This window comes from Sarcophilus harrisii, chromosome 4 (genome assembly GCF_902635505.1).
Source record: "Sarcophilus harrisii chromosome 4, mSarHar1.11, whole genome shotgun sequence".
Taxonomy (NCBI): domain Eukaryota; kingdom Metazoa; phylum Chordata; class Mammalia; order Dasyuromorphia; family Dasyuridae; genus Sarcophilus; species Sarcophilus harrisii.
Window position 1 is genome coordinate 436,515,086 of NC_045429.1, and position 14,511 is coordinate 436,529,596.

Below are 14,511 nucleotides of genomic sequence, written 5' to 3' on the forward strand. Positions count from 1 at the left end.
AGAAATGGAAGAGAAATGGAAGTCATATGTCAAGAATATGAAAAAGGCAAGTTTGCCTGGATCAGAGAGTATACAACAAAGTGGAGGACATAATAAAGTTGGAAAGATAGGCAAGGCTGGGTTGTAAAGGGATTTATTTGTATTTGATACTACAAGGAACAGGGAGCCACTGGATTTCTTGAATAGAAGAGTGACTGGTTCAGATCAGAATTTAGGAAGATCACTTGTGGAAGTTAGATCAGAGAAAAGAAGATCAAATGGGAGACTACTGTAACAATCCTGGTGAGAAATGATGGCACCCTGGATTATGGTGGAACTATGTGAGAAGGGGCCAGATTCAAGTGTGTGTGTGTGTGTGTGTGTGTGTGTGTGTGTGTGTAAAGGGGATGACTAACTCCATGAGAGTGAAGGGAGAAGGAATGACTGAGGAAGCAAACCCCAGTGACTGAAGGCATGGTTTGTGCCTTGACCAGAAATAGCACAGTGAGAAAGGGATAGGGACTGGGGGGAAAGGGATTGTAGTTGTTGTTGAGATACTTAGGGTATATCCAGTTTAAAATGATCAAGAGGTAGTTGGTGATGCAGGGCTAAAGCTCAAAAGAAAAGCAGGATTGGATAACCAGAACTGAGAACAGTTTGCATAGAGATGATCATTGAACTCATGAGAATTGATCTAACAGTAAAGTTTGGAATGAAAAAAAGAGTTCTGGATACAGAACTTTGAAGTGGACCCACATATAGGGTGCAGAATGTAAAAACCAAGGAGTCACCACACAAGTAGAAAGTGAGAATCAGAGAGACCAGTGTCATAAAAATCAAAGGAGGAATGAATGTCCAATGCATGATTCAGCAAGCTCAAGAACAAAAGAAGCTGAGAACAACCTGGATAGGAAATAGGATAAAGAATCAATTAGGAAAGGAATAGAAGGATTATCTTGCTACCATGGGGTCCAGTTAAGATTAGATACCATATATTAGTAGCTGACAGTTTGGCACCAATCAGAAGTAGTTAAGAATGAGCAGAAAAGGCAGGTGGCAGGGATAAATAAGTATTGGGGCTTAGTAAGGCATAAGAGGTAACAGAACAAAGGGATAAGGGGTCCTAGCATAAATGTCAATATAATTATAAATAAACGGCTAATTATAAGATCACAATTGGGAAGGAAAGAAAGTAAAGCCAAAACAGAGATGATGGCCTGGAAGAGGATTGAAGAATAAAAGAACCAAAGGTCATGGAGGATGAAGAATAAGATCTAGGCTTGAGGCGCAAGGTTATCTGGAAGCAGTTTCCCTTAAATAAAGGTCTTCCCTCTGAGGCTAAATAGCCACTTATTGAGTATACTGTTCAAATACTGGTTGCAACAGATGGCTGCTGGCTGGTCTCTTTCACTTCTAAAACTCTTTGATATCCAGTAAGGGAAGCAGAATGAGTATTATCATCCTGATCAAATAACCAAAGAAACAGAAGTCCATCACAATTAAGGATTTGTCCAAGGTCCCAAAGCTAGTCACTGGGAGAACAAGCACAAAACTCAAATTATGTAATGTTGAATCCTACTTTTTCTTTTTTAAACACTGTAATGCTATATATTCTGATGCTTCCTATTGTTAATACATTATATAGAGGAGTATGTCAACTCTGGAAGGCTAACAATGTAGTATAGAATTATCCATAAAAATCACATCCCAGTGAGACTATTAATAATCTGGTTCAATCTATTGTTACACCAAAGAGAAAGATTTGTATAAGTCTACAACTGAAAGGCTCATTTAAAAAAACTATTATGTGGTAAAGGATAGCTGTTCTGAGATAATTGTACCTTTTTAAAGTAGAAAATCATTTATTCTCTAGTTCTCTTGTATACTTGGTATCTGACAGAAGGGTGGCAAATATTTCAAATGAAACCTTCCTAAGTATTCTCACTAAAAATAATAATCATAATCAACTTGTCAATTTTAGAAAATGCTATTTAATTTGATTTATTTATTTCCTTACAGATGGTTTATTCATCATTTTTAAGAGACTCAGTTATCAATGTTGACAGTGAAGTAAAGAGATCAGTAATCTGGTAACAGTTTTTTTCTAATCACATTGGGAATCTTTCAGAAGTCATTATTCCCTTTCAAAAATGTTTTAGATGTATGAGGAAAAAAGATGCATACAAATAATTCTTGCAAGCTACCTATATACACAACTGACAGGGCACCAAAAGAGAAGCCAGAAAAAATCCAGACATTCTATATTAAAATAGTTCCAATTTACAAGCTTATAATAAAACCTTTTTAAAAAATTGATTTGTTCTTTAGCTACCATATGGAGATGGATAACAAAAAAAGATAATTAAATGCAATTAAGACAACTTTCATCTGACACATTGAAGCAAGTTACTGATGCTGAAAAAACAGGAAATGAATGGAGGAAAGGTCATAGATAATGGCAATAATGAAAAATTCTAACTGAAGTCAAACCAATGTAAATAGCTTGCCACAAATGCCTTAAAAAAGCACCTCACAGTCAGCAACCAGTAGACTAAACTTGCTGAAAGGAAAAATATGGCAGCCAAAGGCAGTACTGGTTTTCAATATAAACATTTATAAACTCTAATGGAGAAGGATATTGGAAGGTTATGAGGAATATCATCTCAAAAAACAAAGAAAAGCATTAGAAAGAAAAAAACTCTTTAAGGAAAGTTTGGGAAGAAACCCATTTAAGACAGACATCCCAAGGGCAATATAAAGATGAAATGGGAAATAGGCCTTAATTGATAAATGTTGAAAAATGTATTCAAAAAGCTTTTTTATAACAAATTATTTTTACCATTAAGGATGATGAGAACTTTCCTCAAGGATTCTAACTTTTTATTTTCAGATGTGCTTAGAGAAGAAATGGAAGTGGCACCAACGAAGATAAATAAAGGAAATAACAGCTGGATAAAACCAAGTATACCCAAAAGAAAAGTGAATATAGGAGGCTACACTTTCAAAGATACTGAGCCATTAATCTCCCTCCTCTTTTACACACACATTTAATAATTATTTTAAAATCTGAAAAATCAAGCACAGTCCAGCACAACAAATTTGGCTGTATTAGAAATTGCATGTTTCTTATTACATTTACTACATGGTGATTCTCTCATCACCAGAATCAAATCTAAAGTTATTCCTTCTCTGACAAGAGGAGAATGGCACTTTTATCACCGTATAAAAGTGCTTCTCAAAGTCTGGTCCTTGGAATCTCTGAAATCCTTTCAGAGAGTCTACAAATTCATAATTGGTTTTTATTTTTAATGTGATCAGTATCTATAACTATAACCCACTTAAACAAAAACTCTTTGGACAGATCCTCAATTATTTTTAATAGGATTAAGATATTGAGAACAAAAGTTTGAGGACCACTGGTATAAAGTGTTCAGCTAGATGTGTTCATTTTGATCTGCATCAGTTGAAAGGCTGCCTCAGTTTCTTCTGAAGCCACCCAATCCATGTTTTATTTCCTACTGTACAATATTCCATTTACCTTGTAATACTACAATTTATTTAGCTATTTCCTAGTAGGAGAATTGTCCTACTTAGTTCTTAATTTTTGATTACCATGAAATGACCTTGTTATAAATGTATTTATATTCATAGGTCCTTTTCTGCTAAAACCTGGCTAGAGCAATTCATAGCTCTACTAGCAGTATAATAGTATACAAATTCTCTGACATTTGTCATTCTCCTCTTTTGTCATCTTTGTTACTCTGACAGATATAAGACAGAACCTCAAAGTGACTTTAATTTGCATTCCCCTAATTATTCGTGGTTTGGAATATTTTTAATATGGTTATTGATAGCTTAGATTCCTTCCTTTGAAAACTTCTTGTTTGTATACTTCGACCATTCAACTGTTGGGAAATTGCTTTTAGTCTTATAAATTGGAATCAATCTCTTTTATATCTTAGGTATGAGACTTATCAATGAAACTTAATGTCAAATATTTTTTCCTGGTAATCTACTCCCTTCTAATTTTAGTATATTGCATTTCTTGGTGCAAAAAGTTTTAATTTTTTATCATAAAAATTTTCCATTTTATTTTGTGTGATCCTATCTCTTGTTTGATAGTGAATTCTTATCCTAGCCTTTTTGAAAGGTAATCCATTCCTTGCTTCTTTATTTTTTAAAGATGTAACTTTTTATATCTAGAGGTCAGACATCCATCTGGAGCTTATCCTGGTAAGGTTGTGGGATATTAGTCTAACCTAGTTTCTGCCAGCAATTTTTGTCCAATGGCGAGTTCTTCCCCTGTAATTGGGTCTTTGGATTTATCATATATTATGCTACTATGCTTATGTGTTGTATGAAATAATGTTTCACTAATTGAACTCTCTTTTTATTTATTTTTTGGAATGCTATTTAATTGTTCTTATTCTATTTGTTCTTTCATTCATTCTTTTTTATTATTATTATTATAGCTTTTTATTTACAAGATATAGACTTGGTAATTTTTCAGCATTGACAGTTGCAAATCCTTTTGTTCCAACTTTTTCCCTCCTTTCCCCCACCCCTTCCCCCAGATGGCAGGTTGACCGATACATGTTAAATATGTTAAAGTATAAGTTAAATACAATATATGTATACATGTCCAAACAGTTATTTTGCTGTATAAAAAGAGTCGGACTTTGAAATAGTGTAAAATTAGCCTGTGAAGGAAATCAAAAACGCAGGCAGACAAAAATAGAGGGATTGGGAATTCTATGCAGTGGGTGAACTCTCTTTTTAAACCAATATCAAATTTTAAGGTTTTAATGATAACTGCTTTTATAGTACAGTTTGAGATTAGTATTGATAGGCCCCCTTTCTCCTTTTGTTTCATCACTACCCTTGAGATTCTTGATCTTATGTTGTTTCAAATAAATTTTGTTACTATTTTTTTCTAGCTCTACAAAATAATCCTTTTGGAGGATAGTACAGCACTGAATAAGTAAATTAAAATTGTACTATCATTTTTATTATATTGGCTTGACCAGCTGATGAGTAATTAATATTTCTCCAATTATTTAGATCTGTCTTTATTTCTGCTAAGTATTTTATAATTGGATTCATATAATTTCATGATCAAGAGGGGAAGATAGTTATACAGAAAAAAAAATCTCAAGACTGTATTATTATCCTCAAAAGATGATCAAGAAAACATCAATAACTAGTTACACATATGTATAATTTAGCTTAAATTCTTAGGTGAATTATTTAGATGTGTTTCAAGGGCATTCTTCATGAGGATATTAGAAAAGAGCAGGAAAAGAACAAATAGAATAAGAACAATTAAATAGCATTCCAAAAAATAAATAAAAAGAGAGTTCAATTAGTGAAACATTATTTCATACAACACATAAGCATAGTAGCATAATACATGATAAATCCAAAGACCCAATTACATTATAAGTGACACTTCATTATGGACAATATTTCTCCCAACATAATTGTAGAGAATACAATATTTACATAAAGGCCAAGATGCAGATTTTCCTAAAGCACTATCTAGCAACAGCACCTTTCTACTCATAAACTCCAGTGATTCTCTTATCACCAGACTCAAATCTAAAGGCTCTTTAAAGATCATGAGGACAAAAACAAAAGAATCACATAGACTGGCAGGTAGAGATCAGTTGCGGTCTACCATCTGTGACAGGAATACCTGTGTCCATGAGAGCCACTGGCAGTTTTGAATCTCAAGAAAATCAATACTACTGCAAGCAGGAGTGATCTGCCCTACCCAATTCCATTTCTCCAGTAAGTACACAACTGAATTATGGGAAATAGTAACAAAAACATGCTGAGCAAAGAGGATGGACTACATTTCCACTTTAACTATGGGCATTTTTCATTTGTACTTTTCATTTAAGAATGTGAGATTTTTGCTTAACATCAGGTCTGGTTCTGCAAAAGGAATTAAGGACAAAAAAGGAAGGACCACAATGGCAGTTTCTCATTTCCAGGCAAGGTATTTATAGGGGTGGTCACCTTTATAAGTCATATAGTCAAGCCTAATTCTTAGCAGTGCCTGGCATTGGAGGCTTGATCAGCCTTTTAGTTCGCACAATAAATGAATGAGCTTTTCCAGGAGATAGTTTTGCAAAGCCAAGGAGTATGGGGATGCCCCTAAGAGCAGTACCTTAAAAAAGAACCAAATTACTTAGTCTCTAAAAAAAGACACCACGTTTCCTGATAGCGTCTATATTATTTGGATTATCCTTTCAAACCAGACTGGAGAGTTATGTATTTATGTCCTAATGAAAACCATGGGAAAAAGTGGAAACACTCCGCTAACAAAAATATGAGAAAAAAAGGAATGCACAATTCAGAGACAAAGAATACTTCACTGACAGGGAGGTAGCAACAATAGCCTAAAAGGGGAGGGGGCTTCTTTGTATGTCAAAGAGGTGCCTGGAAGCAAAGTCCAAAAGCACCCTCACCCTGCCCAGCTGGGGAGGGAGGATCGTTCTGTGCGCCCCCTAGTGGTTACATCTGGCAGGTCCCAGAAGAGATTGCAGCTTGGTTACTCTGGACAGGACCAGCAAATCAGACCCTGCCTTTTTCAACCTTCAAGTTGGCTGTGGGCAGTAGTGGGCAGTCAGGTCCAGAAGCTGGAGCCGAGTTTTGGCCCATCTCTCCTAGCCCAGGACCCGCCTATCTTGTTTTCATGCTCCCCTGCTTCCATGCACAGCAACCTCTGACCCTCTGGAGACTTCCAAGGTTCTGAGTGTCAATGCTGGACCTTGCACATGGCCAATAATGAATCAATGTTCATTTGACCGAGTGGAAAGGTTTTTTCAATTAAACGCTGGAGGGTCACGGCTACTGGCCCTTCTGCTGGCTGTGGAGAAGCATTCTGGGGGCAATCTCCATGAGGGGCACTGTGCACTTAGCTGCTTCTCTGGCCTCCCCGGCCTCCCACGGAGCGGCTGAGACCTTATGGATGACTAAGGAGGACCCGGCCACAAAGGGGCTTCTGGTCAGTTTTTCTTCTCAAGCCACTGATGACTCACCAGGCTGCCAGTCCCTCCTCCATGGCACCTCTGGGGCTGTCATTTCACAATGACCTTGTCTTAGTGACAAGCAGTAATCTGTATTTATTCCTTATTTAGAGTACTATGGCCAGGACTGTCAATGTGTTTTTTAAAAGGAAGACTGGATAGGGTCTAGGAAAAACCCCACAGATTTAATGGATGAAAAATATGTTCAATCAAGAAAAGCTAAAAGAGCCCCATTAGAAGAAGAGAAGGGCTGATTAGTGTTTTCCAATACAAGGACAGACTTTATAAGAAAAAAGCATTCTTGGTTCTGCCAGCTGTGGGAAAAGTCACTTACTGTCCCTCAACTTCATTATCTTCATCTGTAAAACAGGGAAAACAATATTTACATGACTTACCTCATAAAGTTACAGGAAAGTACCCAGAAAACCTGAAGGTCAGAGCCCATATATACAAAAATATTTATAGCAGTTATTGTGATGGCAAAGAATTGGAAACTAAGGGGCTGGCTATCTATCAAGCAGGGAATAGCTGACCAAGTTGGGGTGTATAAATGTGATGCACTGTATTGTAACAAATGATGAAGACGATGGTTTCAGGAAGACTTAAATGAACTGATATAACTCTGAACAACACAATGACCAACCACAGTTCCAGACAACTCAGGATTAAACATGCAGCTGCCCACCTTCCTCACAGATGAAGTCAGAGTACTGATACATATTTTTTAATATGGCCGATGTAGTAATTTGTTTTGCTTGACTAAACATGTTTGTAATTAGGGCTTTGTTTTTCTTGCTGTCTAAATTTGGGGAGGCGGGAATGTAGAGAGAGAATTTAGATCTGAATTTTTTTTTAAATAAGAAAAACCAACCCTTAAGGTCATATATATATATAAATGTGAACTATCATTTCCCAAACAAAAACAAAAACAAAAACAAAAACCCTTCATAACAAAGATGACAGAAAAGGTTATGCAGTCTCTGCTTACTAAGACACTGCTTTCCTATAGAATCTTTTAGATAGGCTTAGGCATTCTGCCTAAAATGGGAAAGTGAAATAAGAAAGATCTCTCTATGATTTCATTATTAAATAAACAACTGAACATAAAGAAGAACTTTAAAAGACTACTTTTTCTAATACTCAACCCAATCCTCAAATTGAAGTTAGGATATAATGTAGAGAGAAAGTTGTTATGATTAAAATGTTTGCCATCTAAATTCAGTGCCTTTATCTCCAGCTATAATTCACTTTTTTTATTTTAAAAAAATGGTTACTGTCTTTGGGTTAGATAGATTTACATCAAAATAGCCTGGTAAAGATTCTTATCTCTATCTCTACCCTATCTTATCTCAGCCCAGGCTAGGATATAGGCTATTAACAGGAAAGCAGGAAAAATGTAAATGAATAATAGGGTTTTCAGCCATTTATCTATTCACCAAAGTAAGTCATTTTCTATCACTTGCTTTGAAATTCAGTCAGTTGGTCCTATTTGATTTCCATTCTCTGAGAAAAGTCAAAAAACAGCCAGAATTTGAATAGCACAAAGAAAGAGGTCAGTCTGCATGAAATAAACACATGAAGGTAGTAACTACTTTCTCTTTAAAAATTCCTTTCAATTTAAGACCTAAGAAATAAGTGTCACTTTATTAAAATTAGGAGACTGTTAATATAATGTCTTCTTTATTACCTAAAATTGACTTCCTTATGTAATGAAACATTCACTGCTTGCCACTGAAATTTCTATAACTAATTATATCTGAAGGCTGGTAAGATGAGTCCAACATCCTTAGTCAAATGTTATTACTTCACTTTTGGTTTACTAGGACCCTGAATAAGCCCTGGAGAAAGCTAGCACTCAAGTCTTTGAAGCAGTCAAAGTCACAGAATTAATGTTGAGCACACTATATGGTTATAAGGGGTATCTAGCTGACAATGAAGAAGTTTCTTTGCCTTCAGTTAAACCAGCCAGATTGGAAGTACAATGGGGGGGAAGTACAATCAGGGGATTTTCTCATCAATATGATGAGATGGATCAATGTGGTAAGATGGGTGGATTGGTGCTCAAAGGAGGAAGAGTCATCTTAGACAATAAGGAGATAACTAGAGATGTCACTACATCTTTCTGTATTCTCCTATTGCTTTTTTAAAAAAATCTTAAAACTAATTAGTAGTTTTGTAAAAACAAGCTACTCATCTTATATGGGGGGTGGGAATTCAATGTATTTTTTTTTTTATTTTTATTTTCCTTAAGTTACACATACTTTTGTTTTGTTTTTACATATTTCCTTATGGATCATTGAGAGAGAAAAATCAAAACAAAAGGGAAAAACCATGAAAGGGAAAAAAAATCAATATTTTAAAAGCTTGGATGGGCTACCTTAGACATACAGATGAACTAATCAGATTCCTTAAGTCCAAAGAATGAACTGCCCATTTGGGAAGTGATACATTAACCACTATGTAAGAACTGTCCAAAGATGCCAAGTTAAGTGACAAGTCAATCTGTCCTGGAGAATATGAAGAAGAGGCACAGAAGGCTTACAGAGTAGTGTTCTTCATATGTTTTTGATAGCCTATAACCATAATAATGTATACATTTACTTATTTATGTTATAAAAATGTACTACAGCAAAAAATTGACATTTTAAAAAGATGAGATAAATATAAAACATTTGATCCTAGAGTCAAATGGGTGCTAATGGAGGGGACTGATAGTCTTAACTTGTATATTCTTCAGGAAAATCACTTTGGCAACTGAGTGGATGGACTGGAATGGGGAAGAGATTTGAGAGAAGCTGCTCAATGAAGAGATTCTTACAATAGTCCAAGTGGGCTTACACTGAATAAAGAGAAGGGCTTGGGTGAGAGAGATGCTGTGGAGGTGGAAATGTTGTGTTTGGGCTTTGTAGGATGAAGGAGAAAGAAAAGTTAAGGAAGGCCTAGCTTGCATACCTGAGTGTTTGGAAGAAAGGTGGCATACCTCCAACAGAAATAACAAAGTTCCGGAGAGGGATGGATGCAGGGGAAAAAGATAATATATTAGCAACTACCCACATCTGCTGATCCTGTGCTACTCTCTCTCTCCCAGAAAATGAAAAATGGGGGGATGCTTCCTTACTGGCCTCCACCCTGGAATGCAGAGACCTAATAAGGCCTGATAAGGCCATGGGACACAGGAGTGAGAGGAGCTTCATTATAAGCTCCCAGGGGCCCATGATGGGGCAGCCACAGAAGAAATCAGCTGTAGGACAGGAAAAAGTAGAGGGATTCTAAAAGGGGAGGGGGAGTTGTATGGGGCAGGCTACACCCACAATTAGTTGGGGGAACAAGGAAGAATAGAGTGAACAATATATTGAGCTCTGATTTGTGTCATTTGCTGCTTTTGTTGTAAATGTTGTAAATGGTCACACTAAACATTTAACAATCTGCTTTCCTGAGCACATTTGAATGTGCTCCCACCTTCATCATCTCACCTTCCAAGGGATCATATACTCCCTGGGCTCATTCCACAGCCTCTACCACTGATCTAGAGGATACTTTTCCACAGAAGTACAAAGGATTTTCTTTTTTTTAATTATCCAAGGCTTTTTCAGTGACTCTTTCCCTCTTCCCCCCTCTACACCAGTATTCCTACAGAAACAAACTGTACTCTAGGTTTTCTAGACTGTTCTTAGTTCTAATAAAGATAAATTCTAACGATTATTGCTAGGTACCAGTTACTTTAAGCAAAAGTCCTACCCAAAAGGCTCCAAATGCAAACTGGGATTTCCTGAGATTTAGAGAAATTTAATTATACTTCAGAAGCTAACAAACTGCCTTTGGACTCAGAGATGGCAAAGAGGCAAACTTTTCCCTGGTTGTTTGTGGCTTGCTCCCAATGTGTATATACCTGATTCAGAAATATCTGCCTTTTTTCCTTATTGGCCTTAGTTATCAGCCTTTTTAAAGAATGCCATTTTACCAAGTCCATTGAAGCAGTGATTATGGATATTCCTCTTTTGTAAAGCCAAGCTAACCTAAGCAATTAAGACTAAAGGAGAACTAGAAAGGTGAGCGAAAAGGAAAGAAAATTGGTTTCTATGGAAACTCATTCTTCATTATGTTAGAAAATGTAATGAGCATACTTACCTTCTGGGCTGGGACCGGCATTCCTCCTCCCCGCTGTCTGCCTCCTGTATGCACAGGAAAGAAAAAAAAAAAAAAAAACAATTACAAATCCTAAAATCTTGATCAACAGAATCTCTGTGATGCAAGTTTGCCGGCTTTACAATGGGAGAATCTTTCCTCTGCTACCAAGCATTTGGCATTAGGATAGAATCTGTATACTTGCCTTCTGTGTAGCTCTCTGGCTCCAGGAAACCTGATTTTAACCTGCCCAGAGGGAGAACCCTGGTACTTGGACCGATTTTGGAAGGAAAATCCCATCAACAATCCAAATAAATTTGACAGTCACAAGACCAAAAAAAACCTCAAGGATTAAATCCAAAGGCAAATGTCATGTTGCATTAGGTGTAAAATGTATAAATGTGTCCAGGTGGATTTTCAGCAGGGCTACAACTTCATGAGCACTTATTGTCTCTTTCAAACACACTTAAAGGTATATCATGGTAGAGCTGCTCAGAGAAGTGTTCCAACTTTCCCCCACCTACATTTCCCAGGTCAAGCTGATTACTGTTATATGTTAAGATCCTATAGAGATTCCTTATAGAAAAACGAGGAAACATGGGAAAAGGCCTAATAAATACAGACTGTCAGTTTAATGGTAACAATGAAGGATTCCTCCTATTAAATATGTTCCTGTCATACCTTGTGCTGGAGGGGGCAGACTACGTAAGAACAGAAGTAAGGAATAGGAAAAAAAAGAACTTCAGACATCCTGTATGCTGTCTACCAATGAACCGTGGACATTTCGTTTCTGGAACCATGCCAGACCGCTTTTCTAGCCTTCTTCCCCCTCTTATGGATCACTGAGGCCAGTTCTATCACATTCATTCCCATGCTATTTTCATTATTGTCTGCAGGCAATACCTGAGTAGAGAACAGGAATGATCTTGTCTGTCTCCTCCCATGGAAAAAAAGGATACCAGAAAGATCCTGCTCCCAGAGAGGAATGAAGCCTAAGCAGAGAAAGTCACCTCTCATTAGCTCTTTGGTCCACAGTGAACAATTTTACAAACTTAAATCAGTATTTATAGGAGCTGAAAAGGACACTGTTAAATGGAAAATAATTCCAGAGCCACTAACAGAATTTAAAGAGTTTGCAAGAAAGAAAATAAAATAGAAATGTCAGGTGTTTCTATCCAGAGAACTATAATAATCAAAAATTACTTCTTGGAATTGCCAGTAACAAATAATGTTGCATTATAGGTTATAAGTGGTTACAAAATCTCAAATTTTGAAAGCCTCTCACCCTTCTCCACTTCACCCCTCCATCTTAAGATAAGCAGGCCAAAAGAATATTAAATCATTTTATCTGAAATTCTTGGATGAATGTGCCCTGAAAACAGAATTGTGATTTTTTTTTAAATGTGGGGAGTAGAAAGTAGTGATGGAAGGATGTGCCACTGAGTGGCACAAATAACTTTGCCTTGGCACCCTTTGAACCAAGAATCTGACATTTCTCATTCCTGATCCCAACCCACTGGGTCAAAGGATTTTTTTCTTTCATTTTCTTGCACCTCCTATGTTTTAAAGTGGCATTAAGGGAGGAAAAACTTCCTCTGATATAAAGAAAGGCAAAGAAATTATCAGTTAAGTTTTTCCTACACAAAATCCCAAAAATCTATTCTCAGGTGAGGTGTTAGAATGTCCAGCCAAGGAAATGGGTTAAAAAGTGCCTTCAGAGCCAATTTATTTTGGATGCAGAGTATTGAAGGATACAAAAGAGCTGGCCCTGAGTAGGGAAGCACCTAAACAGAATGAAAAAAAAAAATTGCCAGTTAGGTTTTCTTCTGAAATCTCAGAGAAACAACAATGCTTACCCAATGAAGGTAGACATCAGGTGGTGCAGTTCTCTGGATTTCTAAGGTAATAGCTTAAGGCATTTGGCCTCCAACGGCCAATTTCACATACCAACCACACCTGACAAGTGCAGACAACTGATGTGTAACCACCCACTTTGTCAGGTAACTGTATTCAGTGACTTTAAAGAAAAAACAGCCAACATGGCCTGAACACTCCAATCCTAATGACCAATAAAGAAATATTTTGTGGTGGGATTGCTCTCATGAAGCAAAGATCTGGCTGAAGGCCAGATGCCAGACAGCAGTTAATTACTGTTTTGACCCATCAAGTTGCAAATAAACTTTGAATATGTCTGATAAGAAAAAGCAAAGAGCCAAGTGGAAGGGACAAAACAGGTAAGACTTATGCTTGGAAGGCTACAGTTGCACAGGCCAATATCACATTTTGTTTCTGTCTCTTAGGCATTTCTTTATCATATAAAAATGTGTGCATAAGTATTCCATGCCTTGATTTGAACTCTACAAGGCAGAGAATCCAGATTAGCAGTCCACAAATTTTAAAGCACTAATTCCTACTATCATCATCTGACCTTATAATGGCCCCGGCCCTTAAAACAGTGCTCTCTCTGCATACAGCCAGTGCTTTAAAAAAAAAAAAAAAAAGTTTCCTGTTTATCTGAATTGCAAGACAAGATCCACTCATCTTAAGAGTGAATCTCTAAGTTCTTCACTCACCATAGAGCATAATATAGTTCTAGTGTTGGCAGTATTTGGGGCCTAGATCACAAAGCTTTAAAAGCAATGTTTCCAGCCTTATTTCTTACTGCTCCTCTTTAAGAAGCCCACAATCTGGTTATATTGAAATGCTCATGGTATCCATGCTAATCTGGCATTCTCTCACCCAGTTCCCTTTTCTTGTTCTATATTCTCACCTAACTGGGGTTCAAGGTCACCACTTGTAGCTTTGGTTGCTCAGGAGTAGGTGCTAGCTAAGGAAAGGCTGAAATCAAAGCCTGGGGAAGCAGAAGTTTCTTAGCCTTTGCATGAAGAGCAATGGTTAAAGATGCTATAGCTATGGTCAAAAGTCCCTACATGTGGGAATGAAGGCAAGTTTAATTATATGAAGTTTCACTTCAGAGTTTTTAGTCATTTTCCATTTCCATGGCATGAGGATGATCATAAGGTCCCTAAGAGCTTGCTAACTTTGCACATGTCAGCAAACACACTGTAAGACACACACATGGCCTACATGTAGTAGATTTAGCTCATTCTGTTACTGCAATTCTTTGGAGCAGATTTAAACCAAGGATTTAAGGTACCAATATATTTATATTTCTGAGGAAACTTGTGAGACTCAGGGAGACAAATGGGCTCACAGCAGGATTTGCTTTGATAAGAGAGATAAAGCAACAATGAAAAATGTAACCTTGCCTCAGAACTTTTAGGACAACATCCCTGGAAATAAAACCTAAGATCATATGTGATCTTCAGATCACTGTAAAAACTCACATGAAAAAGAAGGGTCGTTTCAAACT

The 14,511-nt window shown here is 36.8% G+C and overlaps 1 protein-coding gene across 6 annotated transcripts in view; it reads right to left on the reverse strand.

Annotated features, from left to right (window-relative positions):
• SSH2 (slingshot protein phosphatase 2) overlaps window positions 1–14,511 on the reverse strand; it is a 238,487-nt gene that overhangs the window by 126,332 nt on the left and 97,644 nt on the right. For all 6 annotated transcript variants that reach the window (XR_004234075.1, XM_031967735.1, XM_031967736.1 and 3 more), the window contains one exon: window positions 11,142–11,185. Coding sequence is in view for 5 of the 6 variants with exons in the window: in XM_031967735.1 (XP_031823595.1) it covers window positions 11,142–11,185 (44 nt within the window). In the remaining variant the exon portion in view is untranslated. The remainder of the gene's footprint in view (window positions 1–11,141; window positions 11,186–14,511) is intronic.